General features: G+C 40.0%; 1 protein-coding gene across 1 annotated transcript; it reads right to left on the bottom strand.

Moving 5' to 3' along the window:
- Window positions 1–268: 268 nt before the first annotated feature.
- On the bottom strand, window positions 269–26,108 carry HDAC2 (histone deacetylase 2). The gene is made up of 14 exons (XM_076333447.1): window positions 25,990–26,108; window positions 18,473–18,585; window positions 17,880–17,997; window positions 16,840–16,914; window positions 16,406–16,544; window positions 12,602–12,743; window positions 8,805–8,897; window positions 8,592–8,700; window positions 6,996–7,136; window positions 4,978–5,086; window positions 2,696–2,826; window positions 1,662–1,817; window positions 859–916; window positions 269–649 (listed from the first exon to the last, which is right to left on the bottom strand). The coding sequence occupies exons 1-14, from the start codon at window positions 26,039–26,041 to the stop codon at window positions 619–621; spliced, it is 1,467 nt and encodes a 488-aa protein (XP_076189562.1). The 5' UTR covers window positions 26,042–26,108; the 3' UTR covers window positions 269–618.
- Window positions 26,109–27,289: the final 1,181 nt, after the last annotated feature.

Here is a 27,289-nt window from a genome sequence, read left to right on the forward strand (position 1 = left end):
AGTTCATACAACCACCTCATTCCAACATCTCTTCACCCATTTATTCAGCCTGTTCGAATCTCACGTACTCGTATTCCAGTCCATCTGTTTGCACCCCACGCAGAAGCCACTGCAATGTGTGGAGTCGATGGAAGCACCACAGTTCAACTTGTGTGTTCGCCAGCCGTCCATTTAAATCCACTGGCTACTCATAGATAAATGTAAGTCTGCTTCATTTACGTGGAATTTTTCCTCTTTGTGGTTCAATGATGGACAAAAGACAACCAAGTACAATTTTTTTTTTTTAATAAAGATAAAATTACAAAAAAGGTAAAATCAGCTCAGGAAAGGCAAATTACTTTAATAGATCAGTTTAGACATTTAACATAATAACTCACATCCATTTTTAAATACTATTACATAAAGCATGGTGAAGAAAGGAATTTCTGCCTCATAATTAGAAAACTCACAATACAACTTGCCAAAAACCAGAACAAAGCCGTTTGAAAATAAATACGGTCCATGCCAAATAGTACAAAATGAAATCAGCAGTCTCTCTCAATACGAAAACTTCTCTTCTTTTAGGTATTCTCCAACGCTAGTATTATGTTCTGCAACTGATGAGAGGCTATCTTTTGTTCAAGGATTGCTGAGCTGTTCTGATTTTGCTCTGTAGAAAGGCAAAAATAAAATTAAGTTGTTTCATTTTCTCAATTAACTGTTTTAGAAATGCAATTTTGAATTACTACTGTCATGAGTCTGAAATATTTAGTATTATGAGGAATTGAAGTCTCTACAGATATCAACACTTTATAGTATTTTAAATTAATAAACGCTCTTCAAAAAGGTGACATTCATTATTACTTAATTAGGGTTTACCCTTTGGCATCTGTCTTTTCACCACTGCTGTCCTTGGATTTATCCTCCTCCTTAACATCTGAAAAATAACAAGATTTTAAATATACCAAAAGATGCAAGAAAACCTTGAAAGACCTCAGAAGAAAAAAGCATGACCAAGTTATAATTTTTTGTACATACTCCTAGCCAGAGGGAACTAGCTTTTAAAAGAAGTCACTGGTTACATATTAACATACAGTGTTAAATGCATCCATCCAAAGGAGTGATGTGGGCACAATGCCAGGTGATTCAAAATACCTCAAGGCAAGCCTCTCTTGACTGGCCGTAACGACGGTATGCAGTAATGAGACCTGGATTTCCCCTGAGCTCCATGTGGTAGTCTTGTAGCCCTAAGATGTAGTCTGTTCTTGCACAAGTCAAGAGCCCTGGGAATTACACTTACCCCAGAACCCTATCCAACTTCTGTTTCAGAGAAAACTAGTTGGCTCACCCCACAAAAAACCAAACAGGAACAAACTCGTCGTCTAACGTATTTAAAGCAAGAGCCTTTTTTATCCCCATTTTCATTAAGCTATATAAATCCCTGGCTCTCAGATTTCAAGCTTGTGGGGAAGCAACAATAACCCTTGGCTGAAAATACTATTCTAGCGTGAATAGCTGTATCTTGAAACCGATTAATTTAAAATAGATGCTGTAAATATGATGGAAAGAATAAATCATCCTCTCAACAGCTAATTAACTGTTAACAGAAAACGCATCTTTCTCCTGGCAGAACTGACATTTGCAGCTCCAAAACATAGGATGAAATCACACCAGAGTCCTACCTGCTTTTTTGTCCTCTGTCTCTTTTTTGTCTTCCTCTATCCTGGCTTTCTTTGCTCCTTTCTTATGATCTGCAACATTTCGTCGTCCACCTTCCCCTTCATCCTCAGAATCTGAAAATTCTTCATCACAGGCTATGCGCTTATCAGACGCTCGAACTAGTATTTAGAGTTATGAAATTAATTGAGCATAAAGTCAACTGCAATAGGTCTAATAACAAAGAACTATCAAATTAAGAATGAGTAATAATATACTATAATCATTTAATACTGATGAACTAAATTATGGCTAAAAATACTATCTTTCAAGATACTCTGGGACTCTCACAACGACTTCCGAAAACAGCTTTACAGAGACACAGGGGGAGGGTGGGAGTATTTTAACACGTATCAAATGAATTTCAAATACTGGAAACTAAATCACAGGAGAAAACATTATGGTTTCAGCAGTTCATAAAATGGACAGTGCACCAGTAAGAGGTTATAGAATTACTCCAATCACCATCAAAAAAGGTTAAATGTAGGAGGAAACTTAGCTATAGCTGAAGAACAACTCACTGTCCATACGAAGGTAATACAGTGAAGGGCAGTGTTGCAAGTATGGAAAACCTCTCTCAACAACAACAAAAAAACCCAAATAAAAGAATTTTTTTGAAAATACAGTATCTCACTTTACATCAATGGGGAACAGGTTTTTTTTGTGAATAGCAAGACAGAAGCTAAGTCCTGTATTCCTTTAGTTACAATTCATTGAGACTTCTGAAGCATCTATTTTAGATTTGAAATAGCCAGACTGTTTCATAAGATGCAAAACCCACGTTCTTTCAGCACTTCTTTAGACCCCTTTAACAGGTTCAGATTTCTGCAGAGATGCCACCTTAAGAACAGCAAAACTGGCAGATCAGTGGCAAGATTTTTTACTCAGGAAACAGAACTGCCAATCTTCCAATACTGCACTACTAGGCCTAAGGTTCTGAACGATTAAATCTAAAAAGACTCTACCTGGACATGCTCTATCATGAAAAGATATTTCTTACTAGAAATGCGTTTGTCTGGATCTTCTCCATCCTCATCTCCACTATCTTCATGAACAGCATCTTCAGGAATGGCCTGCATCTGTACACCAGGTGCATGAGGTAACATGCGCAAGTTTTCAAATAAGCGTTGCCTGCAAGTAACAGACGAGGAAAGTTATTACTACACAGAAGTAGCATTTCCTTGGATTTTGTATATAATTCTGAAAACTCTGCTTTCAAAGTTAACCTGCTTTGCTTTAGAGTCACTGTTTCATTTAAAAAAAAAAAAAAAAAAAAAAAGCATGCCAAGTTCAGAAAGCTCTCCACCCCTAACGGATCATTAGTATCCACAGCATACTTGAACATCATTTTCTTTGAACTTTTTAAACACTTACTACAATCAACTTCAGTCTTCAGTTCCCCACAGGGTCAGCACTACTACTGCCCACTTGGGCTGAACTGAGTGACAGTATTACTCTGTTTATAATAAGCTAGAGTATCAAGTAGGATAATAAACTATCCTCTAGTTTCTTAGAAAGAAAGCCAGACACTTAAAGCATGAACACTTCCACACTGTGTGCGGCAATGACTTCAGGGTCAAAAGCGATCCATCTGGGTAAGATTCCTTATCGGCTGTTTCAGGGAGAACAGAGAGAAGTTCTCTCCTGTCTAAGCAACCTGATGCGATGGACCCCACGTTCCAAAGCACCACATGCAGGAAGAGGAAGGACACTGGACTTCTCTTGGGACTTAAAACTTTTGTTCCAAAGAAGTCCAAGTAGAAAGGTGTGGCAAGCGTCAAATATTAGCACTTATAACAACTATCTCAGTATCATTCTGCCCCATTTGAAGAGCTAAATGGCAACCGGTGCTTTTTTGGAATCCTTACAGTCTCTGCCTATGTTCAAATCACATGACCTGGCAAACCAGCTTCGCCAACCCAGGGAGTCCCCTAAACTTAGGTCTCTGTGAAAGCATACAACTAACTGAAGGAGAATTCTCTGAAATGATGGGTCATTGCTCTTCTTGTGGGTGCTAGTAGAGGATGCGAGATTGCATCTCTGCCGACAGAACATACACAATCCGTGCCCAGTGATCTGTTAAAGACCAAGCAAGTTTTGCTGCCTGCTTGCACCACGGAAGTTCAACAATACACAATATACAGCAAGCAGCCTGGCGGATCACCAGCTGGAGCACTACTACTACAGAGAAATTTTGTAGAATTACATCAGTGAAAAATAGGTGGGTCTTCTCCCCCTTACACATTATTAAAAACTAAAACCCTTTCATTTGATTGTGATTTATACTTTTGTGTTATGAACACCAATCACAGTCTATACACCACACCAACCACTTCAAAAATTAGTATTTTATCTGCTTTGGTGAATTTTGCAATTTGACAGTTTTACAGGTTATAGCAGTACTGGCAAACTTATACAGCTAGTTTCACATCTTTATTCAGCTATTTTTAGTAACCAAAAGAATTCCTGTGCACCGTTAACAGCCTGTTAAAGTTGGGGCAAGGGTGGGGGTTTATTCTTTTAAACCCAGCACAGGGACAAGCCTCAGTAAGCAAAGAGTACTTCAGGCTAACCAATTACCTCTTATCAGCTGAGTACAGAATTGATTGTATGTACGCATTACTCCAGCCCTGAAGTAAAATATTTGTTTACAATCAAACCTTCAGGATGTGAGCAGGAATAAACTAAGTATCAGAAGCAGCACAGGCTAAAAATACATACCCGCTATACCTTGGCAATGAGCGCTTCTCAAACCTTGTGGATTTGTCAAACCACAGTCACTCAATTGCCTGCACACATATCACTATCTTTCCACAGTTTTGGATGTTCGAGCTCACATGTGAATTTTTGTTTTCACAGCTGACAGCTACAAAGAATGACAATCTCGGTTCGTGTTTAGACACAGAACTGAGAATTAGAAATCCTAATCAACACAGCATACCGGCTTCTTTCCTGACGGGATAAACTTTCTACAAAATTAGAATGGGAAGCCAAGTAAAACAGTCATCTCTTTAGTTGCTGGAAAAAGTAAAAATCCAAGCTGGGTCTTAAATTTTCATATTTATAGTCACAGGACTTCATAAGCATACATACTGTTGTAGGAACAGACTTTTAAAAAGTACCTCTTCTGACAGAAATGAAAAACGTGTCAAATCTATTCAATATTTACTTTTAGTGTGTAACAAAGAAAGGCATACAGTTTTCAAAACTGCCTAACAATTAAATCTCTGGAGAAATGTGATCCACATGACCTACTTGATAGATAAGGTAATCACTACTTACTTGATCTTCTCCATATATTCTGGTGTATTCTGATTAGTCATATTCGAAGGACTAATATGAAGCTTGAAGTCTGGTCCGAAATACTCAAAGTAGTCATTGTATGGCAACTCTATAAACCAAAACATAAAAGACAACTTTGTGACCTAAAAAAGATTTTAAACATTTTAAATACAACAGTAGTTTTGACAGGATTTTAGTTAGAGAACTACCAAACCTGAAGCATTCAGGTAAACAATAATACTTAAGTACTGCCTGAACTGTTCAGTGTTTTTCCTCTAAAGTATTCAATAAGTGAACTTAAATTTGTTGGCAAAATACAAAAAGCAAGAGAAAGTTCTACTGTAATCATGTTAAAACATACTGGAACAACGTAAGCAACCAATTTGACAAAATAATTAAAAACGCTACTTCTGCAGAAAAGAGAAGATCAGCTGATGATTTCTCATAGCTGTTTTCAAAGTTAGTCCAGTTTGAAACGTTTAAGTGAGCCATTCAAAAAAAATTCCTTCAGTAAAACATAATACATATTATTAGGCTAAAGATCACAGCTAGTTCAATATCCATGGTACACGCTGTACAGTGGTTCAGTAACACCCATGTCTGTCTGTTCCCTCCCTCCCCCTTCCCCCGCTTTTTGTATTTTTCACAGATAATGGTCCCCTGACTGGAACATCTAATCCCCAAAATGAAGTCGATGAAAACTTCATATCCAGGAAAATGGCAGTATTTTATATTGAATATGACTGTACCTTCCCAGATAAAGTAACAGAAATCTAAAAAACCTAGAACCCTTAAGAAATAAGACACTGAAATCCACTTCTAATCTAACTCCGTGTTTTCTTCCTTCATTTATGGATTGTTACAGGATAAGCGATCTTATTAGGTGGATAGAAAGGAGACAGGAAGATTAACTTGCTGTTGCAACATTTAGAAATGCACTGTTCTTTTGCGGAACAGATTAAAGATGAGAGGGACCCACGAAGTTGAGAGGAATGTTAAAAAAAAAAAATCCAAAAAACCTGCATATATATCCATTGAATGGGACATGCTAATGGGAAAAAAGTCCCAAAGTAAGGAAATACTACTGTCTGTTCAAAAGCTTTAGCTGACAATGAATACATATATATTGATATGCAAGATGGAAAATATACATCTTGAAAGGTACTGTCCAAATATTCTTTTCTCACCGACAACAGCATTCCACTGAAGTCAGACAGAAACACTATGAATCCATCAAGAGATACATGAATAGCAAAAGGTTATCAGCAAAAGTTGCAGTCCAACGTGAAAACTGCCAGTGACTGATGTGCAACAAACCAGTCCAAATACCAATTTTATAAAAAAGGCATTCCAGAGACCACGTCCAGAAGTATATTTGGCCAGAAGTAAAGGGAGTGCAGGATCTTTGGGGATCTTCCTAAGAGAAATTACTTCACTATTCAACTATTTGAAAGAAGTCTACTATTGCTTTTTTTATGTTAAATTTTTTTAAGATAGCTTGTATAGTCAAAATTGAGTTAAATGGAAGTGTAGAAGTCAATATACTTTCACAGTTACTTTTAAGTCACAGATACAATGAAAAAACAGTTATGTTTTGCTATGTAAAATGGACACTTGCATACTCATTAGTTTCTTGTGAATACCATGTCCGTGGTGCCCAACTTAACACAGGTCTACGCTGTTACAATCAAAACACAGTATATATTCTATCATACCGATGACATTCATATTAAAAATAATTACAAGTAAGGTTCAGTAAGTTTTACGTTTTGAATTTTCAAAAAATGATCCAATCATTTCAAGCTTTTGCTAAGGCATAAAAAAAGCCCCAAATGCTTAAGTTCATTTAGTGCATAAGCTACTGAAAATTTATTGGCTAAATCCTAACAATAGCTTTCTACATAGTTTAGAATAAACTGATGCATTACAGTTAGCTGTAGAAATATTTGCTATCTGTTCACTTAAACCCTCCCATGATTATTTCTTAATAAAATATTAATTTGGGTATTAATATTTACCATTAGGAATTTCACAATCTAAGGCAACAGCAGTTTCATATGTCCAGCATCGAGCAACATTACGAATAGTATATCCTCCTCCTCCTAACATCAGCAATGGCAAGTTAAAAGTCTTTACAACTTCCACACATTTAGCATGACCTGTCAAACACAAAAAGAATTTACAATATATACCAAATATCTATTAAACAGAAAAATATAGAATGAACTATTTAATCAGACATATGCAATCACGCTTATCAAGTGAGAACTGAATTGATTTGCGTAAAACAGAACTGTCTCCCCCAAAAGCTAAGCACAACCTCACAAGTAATCAAGATCTACAGATAAGAAATGTACAAGATACATCAAACATTATCCACCCCAGTCTTCAGAGACTGCATAACAGCCTATTGCTGCTGTTCTGAAATGCTCTTAGGATGTTTAGTGTTTTGTCTTTTTGTAACTGATGTCAATACACAGTGACAAATCTAGGGACAATTCCTCAGTCAAATGCAAAGGGGGAAAAAGGGAAAGCAGCAAATCAGTACTCGGTCCTTTCTACTTCTAAATTTGAACCTGTATTAGAGGTTGCTAAGTCTTGCTTACAGAGCGAACTGGTGCCAAGACAGTACACACTCCAGGGAGATACAGCATACTGAAAGGCATCTGTAGGAGGCAGCAGCTCTCTTGATTTCCAAGATATGTAAGATGGAAAAAAATCTGAGCTGTATGGGCAACTGAAGTAGCTTTGCCACCTGGTGCAAATCAAGAAAAGAACCCTGAAACACTGCAGACCTGACAGATACTATACTGCATTTTGTTGCCTACAAAACTCTAATTGCCTCATTAAGAAAACAAGAAAACCCAGAAAATGAATGATTCAAACAGGCTGGATTCAAGGCTTAGCAAAAGTTCAACATACATTTAACATTTTATCACTTAAATAAATAAATAAATAATAATAATATAGCAATAATGTAATAATATGCTAATAATACAATAAGGTTTGCTAAATTAACATCTCATCCCAATTTTGAGAATCACGCTTTTGGGTAGAAATGTAAGTAATAATAAAATAAATTAATTCTATAAAAGTTAATAAAAATGAATGTTAACCTAAGGCTCAGTATAACAAACACCACTATAAATTTAACAGTGCAGTGAGTATTCTCATTTCAGTAATACCTATTTTATGCCCAACAAGGTGTTTGATGTTTAGTATCTGTAGTCCTACTAAGTGAACGACTAGTTTTGTTATTTGCCCATCATAGTAAGTGTTGCAGTAGGATGACTGTTGTCATCCTGTCAATCCAGAACATTGCTTTAAAGCTACAGAAAGCCTGTGCATAGAAGAAAGGGAATCACTTGAGTGGCTAGGAAGAACATGGAAAACCAAGCTGCTTAACTTTTTTAGATGGACAGAAAGAAAGAGGCAACTTCTGGGTTTCTTTTGGCCATCCCTGTATAGCAAAGAAAGAGGTGATTAATCATAGTAATGAACAAAATCTTTGTGACTCCAGTCCTCATCATGCAAGTGTCTTGAAAAATAGTATGAAGGATAGAGGTTTCTATTAAATAAAGTTACAGACAACAAACACATACTTTTCTGCTTACCTTTAACAGTAAGATTAAAGCATCCCAGCCTGTCACCAGACAGTGAATCCGCTCCACACTGTAATACCACAGCACTGGGCTGGTACATCTCCATTACTTTGGATATAATCTATAATCAATATAAAACAGCAAGTTGTTAATTCACATTACGAAAATAAATCCACAAAATGAAACCATTATCTTTCCAGAGAGCTTAAAAAAAAAAGTACTTACTGGTTTGAATATCTGTCCATACGATTCATCATCTATACCATCCCTCATTGGAAAGTTGACAGCATAGTATTTGCCTTTTCCAGCACCAATGTCCTATGAGCAAAGATGACAAATGCTTTATTACAAACATAGAAGCACATGATGGTATAATGGAAAAAAGTCTACACAAGTCTGCTGAGCTATTTTGTACCATTATTCACATCTGTGAGGGGGAAAAGAGGCAAAGTACCTTACTTGATTCCCATTCTCCCATAAAATCATTTTGGCGTGTAGGAATCGTACACCAAGACTAAATTTGCAGTAAGTACACTTGATTTTTTTAGTTCAAAGATTTAAGACAAAAGGACAAAACATAACTGATCAGTTTAGCCCGGTAAAAATAGTTGAGCAAAAACAAGCAAGAAAACCGAGAAGAGCAAGGTGATATGCATGTTTTTGGTGCCGTACAGAAGATTTGGATTTAAGAAGGTTTTTAAAACCGTATTCTTTGCTCCGAACATAGGATGAAGAACTAGCTGCAGCAAAAGGAAGAGAAGAAATCAAACAGAGGCCACTTATAGGTACCCTTGAAGAAATTGAGACTTTTTAAACAAAAAAAAATGAACTTGCAGATTATTCTCAGTTCCATCAGGTGACAAGGCAGGAACTGTAGTAGTCTATCTTACCAGGCTTCCTGGACAACATACATATTAAAAGAAAAAACTCTTTGCAAAAAAATCGAGTTGTTAAACCCTGAATCCATCCATTTCTGTTTTGATGATCAGCTCAAAACTTAAAGATCCCTGCTTGCCACACATTCCCATTTCTTCCCTTTAGCTCATCACCAAGACAGACAGAAACTGATCCAGTTTACAGAGCAGTTCTTTGCCACTAATAAAGCTACAATGGGGAAGACTACAGCCAAATTGAACAGGTTAAATGTTAAACTATTATCAGACAGCAGCTCGCAGTGAGAGCACACTTCAGGTCCAACATCCCTGAAAAGCTACACATCATCAGTAGGATGGCCCAGCAATACAAACACTAAACTTCTCAACACTAGCTATTGATAGTCACGGACTTTTCCCTCTTTCTGAACAAAGCCTCCTTAGCAGCGAATGCAACAGTACTGTGTCACTTCCAGTAACTATCTTTTATTGGAGGGGGAGGGGGGGACAGGGACAAATGGCCCAATGCAGCATAGGCACAATGTTAACAGCTGACTTTTTTTTTCCTCCAGCACATTATTAACATTTCATAGTATTGCAAGATTAGTGACACTGAAGACCCCTGCTGAACTCAACTCTGGCTGATTTGGAGCATGACAGTTATCCAGAATCTCCCAAAGTGAATCACCTAGGCTTTCAGACGCTGATTTTTCTGAGGTGACAGTGCCTTGCTTTCCAGATTTAAAAAAAAAAAAAATAATCATAAAATTGATCTCATCTTAAAACATAGCAAAGCCAAATGTTCACACAATTTCCCACTAAACAGGACAACTGCTTTCCAGCCTGAGCTACTCAGTGGATGTTTTTTTGTAACCTATACTTGCATTGGCTATAAACACTGAAGAAATACAGCATTCTGGTAGTTGCCCATTCATCAACGGATCAAATTTCCTCACAGAACCTGGGCCTCTACGTAGCACTACAGTCTCAACTGACCTATCTATGTCTATGTAAGACAAGATTAGTGCTATCATGTAAGATGTGTAGAAAGTCAAATAACTTACTAAGGACACTGGAAGTTCAGAATGCACAATACCTTCAGTAGAAAATGGATGAATGCAGCTGAACTAGACAACCTCCATGAGATTCAGCTACACTGATGGAGCTGCAATCACAAAATCATCAGCTGATGCATGATTTTTTCCTGCATCAAATAAGCATAGCCTGATCAGCAAACTAGACCAACTAACTAAATTACAGAAACAAGCTTGAATGGAGCCCACTGACAAAAACAAAGATAAGATTTGGCTGTTAAAGTTGATGTTAATAACCAGCAACAGCAGATCAAGTTGAGCAGAAGTAAGCAGCACAATACTGGTCTCCAGAAGGAACGCTGACTTTTCAGAGAATTAGTTCTCCCTTTAGTTCAATTAGCTTTGCAAGCTCTGGAGATAGAGAAAAGCTGATGTTTTTTTTTTCCTATGGGGATGTAATAATCGCAATAAAGCCTGCTGAAGTCTGTATGCAGACAATGCTCATTTCAAAATACTAGCTAGCAGCACAGAATAAAAGTTACTATGCCTGAGGTACTGTTTGCCACTGACACTGTGCTAAAAAAAATCCCAATAACATACAATATTCTTCTATTTATTTCAACTGTGTATCTTTAAATTCTTTGTCCTGGGTGTGGTGAGGTGAAGAATCCATAAACTTCTCTGTCAACGGGAAGTGCTGTTTTTAAAAAGCCAAGATATCTAACCCTTCAAAAAAAAAAATTCTAGCCAAATTCAGCAACAGCTTGTCATTGTAAACATCCTGGTCTGAGCTGCTTTTTGTTTGAAACACCACTACCACCTTGTGGCCAGTCAAGTTAAACCACATGGATAAAAACAATGCCTAATCTGATTCCTACCTAAATCAATTTAGAACGCAGTTTAACAAAATCTAACAACCGTAATAACATTCAGCTCCAACAACCACACTGAAATGAACGCTTAGCATCCCACTGATTTAAAGCTCAACTTTCATTTACTCCTGTGTCCTCTGGGTATCATCAGCACACTGAGGAGAACACATTCCGGGAATATTAGCAGAAACACAAATACCTGCATCTCTTGAATCAATTTAAAGGTAGTAGGAAAACAGTGAATTCTTTCCCAACACAGCATTTTTGTAGGTCAGGTTTTTAGAAATGTTTATAATTTTTAAAAAAATTACTAACTGTATGTACAAACTAACGTACAAAGTTGCTAATACCAGGAGTGACTTATCCTGGGAGTGCCTCTGATAAAAAGATGTTTAATTTAAGACTTTGGAGCTAGGAATATATTAATCCTAATACTTGAAATATTCTTTCAAGTTGTGAAGTGGAACAATTTCCTGTTCTAATGGACAAGAGTCTACCATGAGGAATGACTGACTTAAAATTAATATGAAGGGCCAGAAAAATTGGTTTCCATTCTCAGCTTTGTCAGAGATTCTACAACAGCTTAAATGGTAATTCTTCACAGGCCAATGCTCCCTCCCTCAAGCTAGCTATAAGGCTTAGTACGCAATTGTCTGTGGGGCATGCTAAAGTTCTTCAGCAGTGAGCATCATGAGAACTCAAAACACACTTTATGACATAAGAAATATTCCAAAAACAAGCCAACTGTATTACTAGGCAAATAGAACACAGTAAATTCAAGTTGCAGCTGAAGCTTTGTGACTATTAAAGCTCTCGTATAAAGATATTCTAAGATTTGAAGTAAGTTTTGAAGCCATGTGATCTCCAAACAGCTACTTTTCGCTGTATGTGCAGAATTGAAATGTACAGAAAATCATTATAAATACAATTCATTGTCTTCCTAGAGACATTTCCAAAATCTGAGTGAATTAATTATACATTTGAACTAAAATTTCAGACAATTTATCCAGAAGTGAAGGTGTTGATTTTGTCTAGAAGTAAATAATTTACTTCCCCACTATCCTCTATTTTTTTTCTAAGGTTCTTCAACAAATCTATCACTCTAGACTAACATACTTTCTGAAAACTTACTGCTGTATATTATTACTGGACATAGTTATTGTAACCTAGTATTAAAACAGTATCTACAAGGAAGAAAATAAGAGGGAATTTATCACCTAATGAAATTTCATGTTCAACCTTACCCTAAGGTCCCCTGTGCCCGGAAAATATTCACCATACTTATGGAATGATACTGTCATGACACGATCTGTGGTATAAAATGCTTCTTCAACACCATCACCATGATGGATATCAATATCAATATACAACACTCTTTGGTGATACCTAGAAAGAAAACCATGTATGAGAAATCATAATTATCTGTTATGTTCATAATATACTGATACCTAACAAGGAAAAACCTAACAAAAAAACCCCAACCAAACACTAAAATCCAAGATTATGATCATTTTGATGATTTTGGTTGAAGTGACCATATGCTCTTAGAATTCTCAGTACAGTTTGGGTAATAATGAAAATAAGTTTATCTTCATCAAAATAAGCAATTTAAGTATGTAATGTATTTACTATTTACCCCAAGTTGTCTCACTCCATAGAAGCTATATTTTGTGTTTCTGTTCACATCTGCTGAATTCACCCCTTTCACAAGGCATTTCTTTCTGCCTTCTCAATAATTACTAACACAGTCTGCACTAAAACACCTCTTAGTGCACGCTTCAAACAGCATAGTGCCAGGAGCAGGAATAACCCACGTTCCATAAACCCACAAAAAATAGATTTTTTTTTTTTTTTTTATGTGGGAGAACATCAGGTGCGAGACCATCTAAGGCAACTGAAGGTGCACAAGCCCATGGGACCCGATGAGATCCATCCACAGGTCCTGAAGGAACTGGCAGATGAAGTTGCTAAGCCACTATCCGTCGTATTTGAGAAGTCGTGGCAGTCCAGTGAAGTTCCCACTGACTGGAAAAGGGGAAACATAAGCCCCATTTTTAAAAAGGGAAAAAAGGAAGACCCGGGGAACTACAGGCCAATCAGTCTCACGTCTGTGCCTGGGAACATCATGGAGCAGATCCTCCTGGAAGCTATGCTAAGGCACATGGAGGACAGGGAGGTGATTCGAGACAGCCAGCATGGCTTCACCAAGGGCAAGTCCTGCCTGACCAACCAGCCTTCTATGATGGAGTGACTACATCAGTGGACATGGGAAGGGCTACAGATGTCGTCTATCTGGACCTCTGTAAGGCCTTTGACATGGTCCCCCACAACATCCTGCTCTCTAAACTGGAGATGTATGGATTTGATGGATGGACTGTCTGGTGGGCGAGGAATTGGTTAGATGGTCGCATCCAGAGGGTAGCGGTCAACGGCTTAATGTCCAGATGGAGACTGGTGACGAGTGGCGTCTTGCATGGGTCCATATTGGGGCCGGTACTGTTTAATATCTTCATCAATGACATAGACAGTAGGATCGAGTGCACCCTCAGCAAGTTTGCAGATGACACCAAGCTGAGTGGTGCGGTCGACACGCCAGAGGGACGGGATGCCATCCAGAGGGACCTGGACAAGCTTGAGAAGTGGGCCTGTGTGAACCTCATGAGGTTTAACAAGGCCAAGTGCAAGGTCCTGCACGTGGGTCGGGGCAACCCCCCCAGTACCAATACAGGCTGGGGGGTGAAGGGATTGAGAGCAGCCCTGCCAAGAAGGACTTGGGGGTACTGCTGGACGTGAGCCAGCAATGTGCGCTCGCAGCCCAGAAAGTCAACTGTATCCTGGGCTGCATCAAAAGAAGCGTGGCCAGCAGGTCGAGGGAGGGGATTCTGCCCCTCTACTCTGCTCTGGTGAGACCCCACCTGGAGTACTGCCTCCAGCTCTGGAGCCCTCAGCATGAGAAAGACACGGACCTGTTGGAGCGGGTCCAGAGGAGGGCCATGAAAATGATCAGGGGGATGGAACACCTCTCCTACAAAGAAAGGCTGAGAGAGTTGGGGTTGTTCAGCCTAGAGAAGAGAAGGCTTCGGGGAGACCTTCTTGCAGCCTCTCAGGACTTAAAGGGGGCTTATAAAAAAGATGGTGGCAGACTTTTTAGCAGGGCCTGTTGCGACAGGACAAGGGGGAATGGCTTTAAACTAAAGGAGGGTAGACTGAGACTAGATATAAGGAAGAAAGTTTTTACACTGAGGGTGGTGAAACACTGGCACAGGTTGCCCAAAGAGGTGGTGGCTGCCCCATCCCTAGAAACATTCAAGGTCAGGTTGGACGGGGCTCTGAGCAACCTGATGTAGTTGAAGATGTCCCTGCCCACGGCAGGGGGGTTGGACTAGATGACCTTTAGAGGTCCCTTCCAACCCAAACCATTCTATGATTCTATAAATTTAAATACTTATTTTCCATCGACTTTTCTTCTTCACCTCTGCAACTTGTAAAGATAGGCACATTCTTATTTCCAAGTGTATCACACTTACTATTAGCATGAAATTGTTACACTACTGCTTAGTGTTTCCTTAAATACTGCAAGTTTCAAATCAGTTTATTTGAGATGGATAAAGAAACCAGTTGTCTGAAGCCTCAGAGCACTGGAAACAACAGTAAGTATCCCTTAAATTCCATGTTGTTCAGTAAAGAACAAAGTCTATCAACATCAGAAGATGCATTTTCATCATGCTTTGCATAGTGCTATAGAAAGCGAGTCTGAGCAGCCATAATTTCCGATGGGCTAAGATTTTTTGCTTAACAAGACACCGAACAGGACAGTTTCCTGTGGTTACATAACCCATAAGTTTCCTTTCTTCACATGCATATTAAGCTAAAAAATTCAAGACTGGACCACAGAAAATCCTATTGCTTTTCTTAGACTGCAGAGACACATCCTGAATATATGCTGTACATTAAAATGAATGTCTTGATTAATATGTTAATATTAACTATTTGTTAGTGTCTTTAGAAACTTTTTCCAACTTTAAAAAACACTTCCAGATTACAGCTGCTTTCCCCATCCCTCACCAGCAGACTCGGCTGCTTCATTCACAAGAGTCAAATACCTAGAATATTTTTTGTAAAAAAAAAAAGAGATTTATGTGTTATTAGAAGGGATACAGTCCCCTGAAGCAGTACAAGTAACACTCAGGATTTGAAATTTTAGTGAAGCATTACTGCTTTAAGTTAATTATATGATCACTTTTTCATTAGTCCTCTCATTTTTTATTTTGCAGTCACAGCAGCACAGCTGTTATTTCATTATTTATTCATAACATTAATGAATGTTACATGAATTCACACATTAATTCATGAAACAACCCAAGGAAGCTCAGTGCATGATCTTCCCTGAATATTCCTGTTTGGTTTAGTAATGACTCAAATGATAGGAAACAAGCAAGCATACTGAGAAACCAAATGGGTGTATGACTGTGAGCATGACTGCCCTAAGGGGTCAGGGCAGTGATCCATCTAGCCCACTATTCTGTCCCCATGAGTAGCAACAGGAGATTAATGTTTACAGAAAGCATGTAAGCCTGTCCATTTTCTGAAGTCTGCTACCCTAGTACTTCCCCACCGTCTAGAATTACAGCATACAGCGTTTTACAGGGTGCATTGTTGCTTGGATCTTTAACATTCATTTACAGACCTCTTGTCCATGATTATGCCTAATCTCTTTTTTGAATCTGTTGTTGCTGTCTGCTTCCTTCAGCCTCCTGTAGCAGCAAGTTCCAAAAGGTCACTATCCTCTGTGTAAAGAAGTACTTCTAAATATCTGTTTTAAACCTATCTCCTATTAGTTATTGTTTCAGCTTGCCTGTATTTTAGTTTAAACTTCTTGCTGAAGCCAAACTGGGCAGAGCTTGGTGATTTCTTAATTGAAACTGTACGAGTTCAACATGGGCTATGAAAACTCACTGAAATAATAATTACAATCCATATCTTCAAACATTTAAATACTTGAATTTGACACTTTCTATAATTTTATCTTGTTCCCATCATAAACTTACTTCAGTAACTCAAGGATGGCAAGCACGATATCATTGACATAACAGAAACCAGATGCCTCCGATTTCTTGGCATGGTGAAGTCCTCCAGCCCAATTAACAGCCATGTCTGTTTGTTGTCTGTTCAATTTTACCGCCCCAGCTGTAAAAAGACACACAAAAATGAAAGGAAATGCACTCAGAAACTTTTGAAGACCTTTAAATCTGTTACATGAAACAGTGTCTTATTTTTTAAATAAGTTGATCCTAGACCTGATCTCTTACCAATACTGAGATACAGACTGTCAAATATGAGATATGTCAAGTAACTGATATACAATTATTATTTATTAAAAAACCTTACATTTGCTTCACTTTTAAATATACTATCAAAGTTTTAAGTTGCTGACATAAACGTAATAAAGCTACAAAATAGCTGGCAAACAACCTATACTTACCAACAGAGCCTCCAGTTGACAGCTGACAAAATTCAAACAGGCCATCAAAGACAGGACAATCTTCTCCAACGTTAACTGTGTAAGAAATGTATTACTTTTCAAAAACAACATTCCAATAGAATTGCTATACGCATGGATAACACTTAGAGATGCAATGCATAGTTCACTCAGCATTTTAAACTACTGCCCCCCGCCCCACCTCATTTTTGTCAGGCTAAATTTTAAACGCTGAAAACAATGTAAAGTCTTATTATCTAAATTACTCCAACCTATCTTTTTTTTCCCCCCGCTTTTTAGTTTCCACAGGAAGCTTTGTCTCCTCGTTAGCAAGAAGTTAGATCATTTTTAGATTTTTGAAGAAGTGCTGATTAACATAGGTCATGTAAAGAAACGCACAATTACTTGGAAAAATAATTTGCTGAGAATAAGGCATCGTAAAAAGGTTATAATATTGCCTTTTAAATTGATATAATAGCTGTCAAACTGCATTCCTAACAGTACCTTGAGTCTCTTCCTATAATTAAAGAAATAAATTAACAGAAAGGGTGAGCAGTGAATAATGTACAATTTTTACTATCTCCCTCCAACAGGAATGAATAACTCCTTTTCTTGACTTAAACACATTTTCACACATTGATTTTTACTTCTCTACTCTTCTAAAAGCCATTCTTTTTCAGAAAGATTTTGTATTAGAAAAAATTTTAAGACACTTTTGCAAACAGCTCACAACGAAAGTTTAATCTGTGCATTAAGCCTACAGAAAGTATTATTTCATATCTAGAATACACCCTGTGAAAGGGCAGGCAAAAGTCCTTCCATAAGCTTAAAGAACGTTTTTGCCAATATGGCTGCTTTTAATAGAAAAGTCCCATAATTAGTGTAGCTAAAGGCAGGCACATGTTACTCTTGTTACACTATTTCTCTAACCCACCCACACAATTAGGCCATGTTCATACCTCTGTATTGGTGAATATTTAGCTTTAAACAATGCTAACCATCAAAGCACATAAACATAGATTTAGCCTAATGTTGACACTTACATCTCTGCATTTGCTTGCTGTACTCAGACATATTGTCAGGCCTTATTGATCGGAGAAATTTGATGTATTCATCACTATGGTACTTGGTCATTTCCTCAGCAGTAGCTTTGTGGGGTCGCTGATAACGAGAACAAGTTATAGAAATAATCAGTGCTCTGCAAAATCAGCTAACAATTGGCTACAACGGACAACTCAAGAGAAATCTAATCAACTTTGAAGGGAGAACAGTGAAACTGATTGTAGTAGTGTTTTACATAAAGCAAGGACTACTCTGTTGTTAGTATGAAACTTGATTAATTCTTTGTGCAGTTACCCCAATGTCCCCCCAAAACTCCACCCCCCCAATCATAAAGATACTGGTGAAAAGTCTCTACTGGGGCTCTACCTCACTTTTTCCAGACATGCACAACAATCTGCAATCCTCACCAGTTATAAAATACTGCTTCATTTCTAAGTAAGAGAGATCCGAATACACTATTTAAGTATTTTCTATTTCCACTTCCACTTCTCTCCATTTATTTGTGTGAGAATACTTGAAGCCCTTCAAAAATAACTTAAAATGCTCCAGTGGACATTCTATTGCTTATACTCACATAAATTTCCATTTTTCTGTACAAGCCATAATTTAGCAGCAAGTTGTGGGTCATTCGGATCCTATGAGGTTTCATTGGATGCCCTTGTCCATAGTAATAGTTTCCGATATCACCTGTCAATATTACACAAATGAATAGCTATTCATGTCACAAAATAACTTTTCATTGCTACTTAAAAGAATCATTCCTAGAAGAAAGCAAGTATGATGATTCAAAAAACAAACAAACAAACCCCACCACAAACCTATAAAGGGACTACTGTCGATTTCAAAAAGGCCATGAGGAAAAAAACTGCCTATAAAAGGTATATGTCAGAAGCAGAGGGCAAAAAGGAGGCCAAATCTAACACCTTTACTACAAGCAGACAGTAGTGGGGGAGCAAAGATGCCTACAAGAAGTGGTTTCAAATCAAGAGTGAAGAAAACAGTGGGCAGGAACTGGAGAATAAAGTAATGGGAAACAAAACTGGAATTAAGAGGGGAGCAGAAACTACTGATGACATAGCCACATTATACCACAACAGAGGCTGTAGTAAAACCTACCATTTTGCAGGAGCTGATTTTAAGACACTAACCTCAGCCTGCCCTTAACTACTAACCCTAGCAGTTACATTCCAGAAGTTAGCTTCAGATCCATTGCTGCAACCACATGCACAAACATTCCCCAGACACCTGCTGCTAGGAATCCACAGTAGTTTAACAGAACCTTGTTATCGAGATTAGCCCGTCTCTGTCAAATTGGAGAGTGACGAGACACACAATTAAGATAACAAATTTGACACTAACTTCCAAGAAAAGAATGGCTGCTGTCATGGGCAAGTGTTCTCCCCAGCTCGGGTACTGTTAGAACATACACGCCTCCACTTTGAACACTGACATTCCCAAGACACAAACCATTTTAAATAGAACTAGCGGTCCATATGTTTCCGGAAACGTAGACATGCCTAAAAGGTATGTCCAGTTGTCAGTGGCTTTCAGCTGGAGAATTCCATAACAACTCTTCACAATAGCACCTCTTTTCTTTTTGACCAAATTTCCTGGTAGAATTAGTGAACTTTACCTTCTTGAAATTTTTACTTTTCTTTCATATCCTCCAACATGCTCTGCCTTGTCCACTGGGAACAAAAGAAATACTATTTTCACAATATCATACTGTTTTACAATTTTTGGTAGTCAGCGGTAAGAAGCAGCACTGCTATGAAACAGCTTTAGTTTCACCTCTTCAACATGAGCTCCAGCTCAGGAGGAAGGGAAAATGTCAGCTTGCAGTAGCATCACCAACTACCAAGAAAAGCAAGCATTACAGTAAGATTGTAAGTCTCAAAGCATTCTAAAATCCAGCTTTCAAAGTGACAAGGAGAGTAAGGACACCTGGGAAAACAGATATAACCTAATGTAATGTAAGTTATCTAGAAAAACATTTGTTCAACAGCTAGCTCTTAGCCATCCCATAACACTGGAAATACCAAGTGTTATCATTAAGTTAAGAACTTTGAAGAACCTGGACCTACTCCTACCTTAGGTATTTAAGTGGAAGATTAGCACTTCTTGTCAGTTACTAAGACCTGGAGTCTTGCAAATACTTACTGCAACCCTGCACTTTTGGTCACATGCAGGTCAAGAACAAAAAGTATTAAGAGAGTATAACCACACCCCTTCCCACCAGCAAAAACATTTCCAAGTATTCTACAAAACAGTCCTAAACACCAAATTTGTAAGGTAAAGATCTATCACAGCTCTTTAAAACTAATGACTGGAAGATGGAAATTAACCATTTACTAGCCCTACTTTGTTTTATGAAATTACTGTTAAGTCCCAGATTTACAAAGCTTCAAGCTAGTAAGAGCTTAAAATTTTGAAATTTTTAAGGCAATGGTGACTTTCAATAACATGATGCTTTTGAGGAAAGTTCATTCCAAATGCATTTGTGGCTTAAAGAATGTGTATGTATTTCATACTTTTTTTTTTTAAACAGGTCATTTCAATTTTAACTACTTCAGCTTGTATAGTCCTCATCATTGACATTTTACTCAGAATGCTGATGGATAACGAAGCAGACAATTAAGAATGATTTTCTGTCTTATGTAAAATGTAAGATCTGTTATTTTCCCTTATGTAAAAGAAAAACCCCACCATTAACAAGCTTCCCAAATATACTTGCAACATATCCTTCGATATATTGCAATTAATCAATTAAACAGATTCAAAATTAAGCATATTCTATATACCATACACTGCAGTGTACACTTAAAAAAAAATCCATAAATTAAGCATACCTTTTAACTTTCACTTTATTTTTTACCAGAAAGGAGAACTTTTAAAAGAATTGGCAAGTTGGTAAATTTAATGGGAGCTTATTTAATCAAATAGAAGATCTGTGGGTGAGTATCTGGCAGAAGCATATTGATCCTTCCATATTAGAGGTCAGCAGTAACGACTAACAATAGATATCAACATAATACACTTCAGCAACAGGCAATACCATTTACATCTTTCAGGTCTTACAGGTCTTAGCATCACCAACAAAAAAGGGATTTGGCATTAGCCTCATTAAAAAAAAAAATCAGGGGTGGGGAAGGAAAAGGTATGCAAGAGCTTCCTCTTTCTTCATTAGTACCTTGATTTCCAGCCAACATCACAACACAAAGGGGACCCATCTTGGAGACATCATCCTGTGGTGAAGGCAAAGGTGTCAAAAGTCTCTCCTCCTTTACCCAGTGAAGGAGAAGGTGCCCTTCCTGCTACAAACACTTCATCCACTGATCCTGAAACCTCTATATCTCTTCTTCATATATCACAGCCTTACTGGAGTACTTTGGGGAGAAAAGCAAAATGTACCTCCCCCACTGATGGAGCTAAAAAGCTCTGCACGTAGTGCCAGACTAACTCTGGCTAGAGTATGCGTATATATGAGAAACGAGTACAGTCAGGCCAAGTACACAAGCCTAGTATCGCAGATAGTATAAGTACTTGATCCTAAACTTGTCAATACAAAGGTAAAAATCATACAGAAGTGTTACAAGCATATTTTATATCACTTGCCAGTGCGGGTGCACATGGCAAGTGCAAAAGAAAAGAACATAACTGAAAGAAAAAGCAGAGGGAAAAAATGCAAAGGAGTATATGCAGAAAGTTGGCAAATCTATTAATCTTTCACAGCAAGGCTTCAAAGACTGAAATTTACTGTTTTATACCAGTAAAAATATCAGCTAAATGACTCCCATTGAGAAGTAGCAACATGATCTCTGAAAAGTTGAGTCCTTAACTAAAACAAGATGAATCAAGTGCCAATTTAATGCTAACATGAGTTTAGTGTCCTGCACTGTTCACCATGTGATGCAAAATGTGATACCAACAAATGACCAGAAGACCTACCTGAAAATTAAGTTGTTACATACACTGGGTTCAAATACCATACCCATGTTCTGGGTTCAAATATATTAAAAAAAAAAAAAAAAAAATACTTCTCATCAATTCATACAAGTTACTCACCTAAATTCTGAAGAGTGCTATCAAATAAAAATAAACCCATGTGATTCCTTTGATGAACTTAAGTTTTAGACACTCACTTCTCTATCCGAGACTTCAGCAACGTCTACAGATGTTAAATATTCTAACACATAGAAAAATACAAGAGTATACATGCCCTAAAGGAGCTTCAATTATGTCTGACAAACACACAACCAACTAACAACAGCTGCTATGTCCCCCCAGAAAAGCACATTGGTCTCTCTAGTTACCAAGATATATAGAAAAGTAACACCTTTAAATTAACCCACTACAAAACAGTCTTAACATTAACAGCCTGAACAAAGAGGCAAGATATGACATTTACTTATCTTTTTTGATACTTTGTAACTTGTAAGTTACATTACTTTGTAACTTTGATACAGACAAATTGTTATGTACACTGACCACATCTCTGCTTATTTTAAGTACGGTTACCACGAAATCATGAAGCATTTCAGAACTGCACTAAGTGCAGAAACCTAACCGCTACAATGGAAACCACATGAAAAAAAATCTTAATAGTGGTAGTTACATTTGGATTGACTTCTGCAATACTAACGGGTGAACTCATGTAAAGATGAATGTAAAAAAGATCACCAATGCCTGATCAATCCAACAAACAGCTATTCAAACAGGCCTAAAATTACTGCACTAGCATCTGAAGGGTTGGGGTTTTTGTTCTGTTTTTAAAAATTAAGCAGGCAGCAGACAACTAGCAAAGTTCTGACTTCTGAGCCCTGAGCAGAGGTTGGACACCACCGCTGTGCTTGGAAGACACTGCACAAAGCATTGATGAATTTCCATGAAACACCCTTCAGTTAAAGCTTACATCTGCAGATAAGATGGACTTAAACTAGAAGTGCTAATGTACTTAAACAATGTCTGAATATAGTAGCATTATGCCCTATTACAACAGGTTTAGTCTCGTCTTTATGGGTGGAACCAACCACATTCTGATGCAGATCTCTCAAATTTTTCACGAATGTAGAGCCTTTGGAACACCCACATTAAATCATGCACAACAAGCAATCTAAACAATACTGCTAGTGCACTGGCATGGAATAAATACACTTATTAACTGTAGCCATGCTAGTTGCTGCGTGATTCTCTAGAACTGTACTTTGCTGTATAGGAGCACAGAGTTGGAAAGACCACCTGGGTCCTGCCCTCATTGCTATGGGCAACTGTACAACATGTACCTATTTTGGAAGAGGCCACTGAACTACCTGAGCCACACACTGCAAGACCATGGCAACAACCTGAAGACACATGGTAAGAGGCTAAGATAAAAGCTACAATATCCTTCCATATCTAGCATGGTTCTAAGCAGTATGAGCAACAGACTTCGCTAAGCTATTGCCATATATATATTAAGACTAGAAGCATTTATTAAAAATATTTCAGATAAGATGACTGAAGTGTCTTAATTGGTACGTTTTTAGTTCTTCCCATAGTATACCGGCTCAAATTTAAATAGAATTCCTGACCTGAGCACAATCACAAACAATGCAAATTCTGCAAACTGGATGTGGCTGACAGTGTATTACAAACAAACTGCAGAAAATTAAATCAAGCTTCTTCTACCCAAAGTTTATTGGTTCCAGGTACAGTGTGAAGGCTATTAAAACTGTTAATTATCAGAAAACGTTAACAGCAATACACTCCGAGAAAAATGGGTGACAGGCTATTTTAAAAAAGCAACTTTAGATGACACAATCACACTGAGCTTCACAAAAAGCATGTAGGAATTTATTGCCTCTCAAAAGAGACACATATATGCTTCTAGTACTTTTCAACGCTTTTTAGTGTATACTTTTAAAGAAACAGAGTGAAAGTATGTGTGGAGGGAAAATTATGACAAAAAAATTTTCATTTACTTCAGTTATGACATGCTTGGAGATACACCACTACCTAGTTGTGTGCTTGAGGTATCTTTGTATTTTTTTGGTGTTGAGTTATTTAAGGCTTTGAACACTCCCCTCGCTTTGATTCAAGATTTTACTGGTACAACACAGTTACAAAATACTCAGAATTGCCAGATGAACCACAAATTAGCATTAGAAATATTTACTGCAGGTATTAACTCTAAAATTTCTTCTAAGAACTCCATTTCCAAAAGAAGTGTAAAATAACTGCTGGCTTTGGCAATAAAAAAATAAGACATCAAAAACATTCCGAAGCTGTTCATTTCTGTCACAGAGAACGCATTTCTTAAAATCACTTTTACAACAGATACTCCTTTCTCTACATTATTGTTAACTGCATGCATCCTAGTCTACATATTCAAAGCAAGGTATGAGCTACAACTGCTTTTAAATCGCCATTCTCCTGCCACTTCAAAACTTCTTCCTTCTCCAGTTTCTCCCCCCTCTTCACTAGTATAGCTTTTTGGCTGTTAAGGGAGCTTGACACTAGCACCGAGTACCAAAATCCAGGGATCACAGAAAAACTGAAGATATCGATATCTAGTAAACTATAGCCACCTGACTTTATTTAAAAAAAAAAAGCAAAAAAAGCGCATATTGATAAAAAAACCCACCCAAACCATGCAAACATTTGCAGAGAGAAAGCTTCTAAGCTATCACTGCAGTCTTCCTTTCAACAAGGCAAAAAGCGATTCCTCTTCCCTAGGAAAAGTAAGAACCCAGCCTCACCAAAATTATCCCTAACAGGGGCCTCCTTTCCCCTTTAGGCTGAACAAAGAACCAGAGCTAGCAACAAAGAGAAGGGGGCGGCAACCACCACTCTGCCTCCTTTAGTGTGGTAAAAAAACCAAGACAGGCCCCACAAGGTCTGCCATCTCTAAAGAATAGCAGATTTGCTACAGCAGCAGACACCTTTGATATCTTAGTGGGTTCAGCCACTCATCTTCACTTCCAAAATGGTGAAAACACCAAAGCGCTACAGCAAAACCAGCTTCAACCTCCGTTTCCTGGCTACTACCAATACCAGTCTCAGACGCCAACTTAAAGGACTGTTACAATAGGAGGCAATTAAAAAAAAAACAAAAACAAAAACAAAAACAACCCAAAAAATCAAATCTCTTAACTAATCTGACCAACGAGTTTACTCTCCCAGTACAAAAAAGGAAAAACAACTTTCTGCAAAAGCAGAAAACGAAAAGTTCTCGCTGCTGTGGCCAGAGAGAACCACGAACAAGTTGCTGCAAATATCTGAAACTGAGCACAAGCTTTTTGTACTTTTTCGACGTGACTGACAATGCAGATCACAAGTCGCTGTGCCCTCATCAGACAAGCGTGCAAACTTAGAAGGCCTGCAAGCAACTCAAATTTCACTATTATTAAACACCTACGCACGCAACTTCAGTGTTTTGCTGGAGGAGAGGCTCGGGGAAGCCAAGCCTCCGCTCTGATGCATGCTCGTTTGGGGTGGGGGCAGAGTCCCCCTGCCCCCTCCGCACGCCAGATCTTGGATGAAAGCCAGAGGAAGGGGAAGGCCTCCGCGCAAGAATCACCAGGTGCCGAAGCTACACATCGCCTAGACTTCTTTTGCAAGGGAGGAGCCAGACACGGCAGCGACTCCAACGCCTCTGTGCTTAGCGGATGAAGGGGAGTGTCTCAACTTTTAGTCTTTTTTTGGGGGGTTGTGGGGACACACACACACAATAGACACAGCATTCACCGCCGGGCCCGGCAGCCGCTCCGCGGCGGGCCGGGCAGCTCCCCGACCCGCACCTCGCCCGGCTCCAACCCCACCGCCGCCGCCACCACAACCCCCGCCGCCCCTTCCCCCTCGCCCGGCGGCCCCCGGGGCTCAGCCCCGCGGCGGGGCGCGAATCCGCAGGGCCGATGGCGGGAGCGGAGCGCGGCGGCGCAGGTGGAGGCGGCGGGGACCCCCGGCGGGGGTCTCCACGGAGCCGTGAGGGGTCTCGTTCCGCCGGGGAGGGGGCGCCCATAATGGCGGGGGACGGGGGCAAGCCGCCCCAGGCGGCCGTTAGAAGGGCTCCCCCCACTCACACACACGCGCTCCCGCGCCGGCCCCGCTCACCGTCATAGTAGTAGCAGACTTTCTTCTTGCCGCCGCCCTGACTGTACGCCATAGGGCCGCCGCGCCGGGGCCGAGCCGGGGCCGGGGGGAGGGAGCGGGAGGCCGAGGCGAGCGCTGAGCCGGCACGGAGGGAGGGAGGGAGGGGGCGGGAGAAGGCAGACGCGGGAGAGCGGGAACTCGCGACGCCGGGCCCCGAGCAGCGCGAGCGGGCCCGACCATCGGCAGCAGGAGGGGGGAGCAAGCGGGACGCGCCCAATCCGCCGTCGCCGGGGGAGGAGAGTTAGAGAAGGAGGCGGAAAGGACGCGTGCGAGCGAGATCGGGCTCTCGCCTGCTTGTCCCTGCCCTTGGCGCTTAGTCACACGCGCAGTCAGGGAAGGAGCCAGCGGGGAGCCCTCATAAGCGAATTCTCGGAGGAAGCTCTTTTCTCGCCCACCCCCGCGCCGCGCAGTGGTACGGTCCGCCGGCGGGCGTCGGGCTCTGTCCCCGCCCCTAAGCGGAGCCCTCTGGCGCATGCGCGGAGTGTCCGCCCCCTCCAGCCCGGTGCGGGCCGGGGACCGCATGGCGGCAGCGGGGCGGGGGCCGCGCCTGGGTAGGGGCTGTGGTGGGGCGGCCGGCAGGGAGCAAGAAACCCCTACCTCACCGGCCGGCCCCCGTGCCCGGAAAACAGCGGGCCCTTCCCCTGCTCAGCGCGGGAGTAAGTCGCGGAGACTCCCCGCAGCCTCCCCCTTGGGACTGGCCGGGGCCGCGGGGCTGTCCCGCTCGTGACCGGGGAGCGCTTCCCGCCGCCTTGGGGCCGGTACCTCGTCCTCGGCTCGTCCCAGGAGTACAGGGAGGGTGCAGATGCTCGACCTCGCGTCCCCCCCCCCCCCCCCAAGTGAGAAGTCACGCAGTCTGCTGTTTTCCACAACAAAAACGGTTTCTGTTGTGTTTTTTTTTTGTTTGGGTTTTTTTTTCCAGTACTGGAGTTACGTACGACTTCGGTCTTTTGCTAACTAACAAAGTTCTGAAATTTTACGGAAGAGCTGCCCGTTCACCCTCGTTTGAGAAGAGCTCAGGCCGGCCCCCCCCCCCCCCCCGTGCAGCGGGTACCTGAGGCAGCAGGTGGCTGCAGCCAGGCTTCAGGCTGAGGCAGAGCTGGGAGGAGTACTGACGGTGCGTGGGCCCTGTGGGCACTGTTGCTGCTCAGTATCCCTTTTCTAGAAGGAGTTCGAAGCATACTTCACAGTAGGCATAGCAATTCTTCCAAAATTAAGGCATGCTATGCAAGATGGAAGTAGTTGGCGTTTACTTACATAAAGG

The sequence above is a fragment of the Aptenodytes patagonicus genome, chromosome 3, assembly GCF_965638725.1.
Source record: "Aptenodytes patagonicus chromosome 3, bAptPat1.pri.cur, whole genome shotgun sequence".
NCBI classification, from domain to species: domain Eukaryota; kingdom Metazoa; phylum Chordata; class Aves; order Sphenisciformes; family Spheniscidae; genus Aptenodytes; species Aptenodytes patagonicus.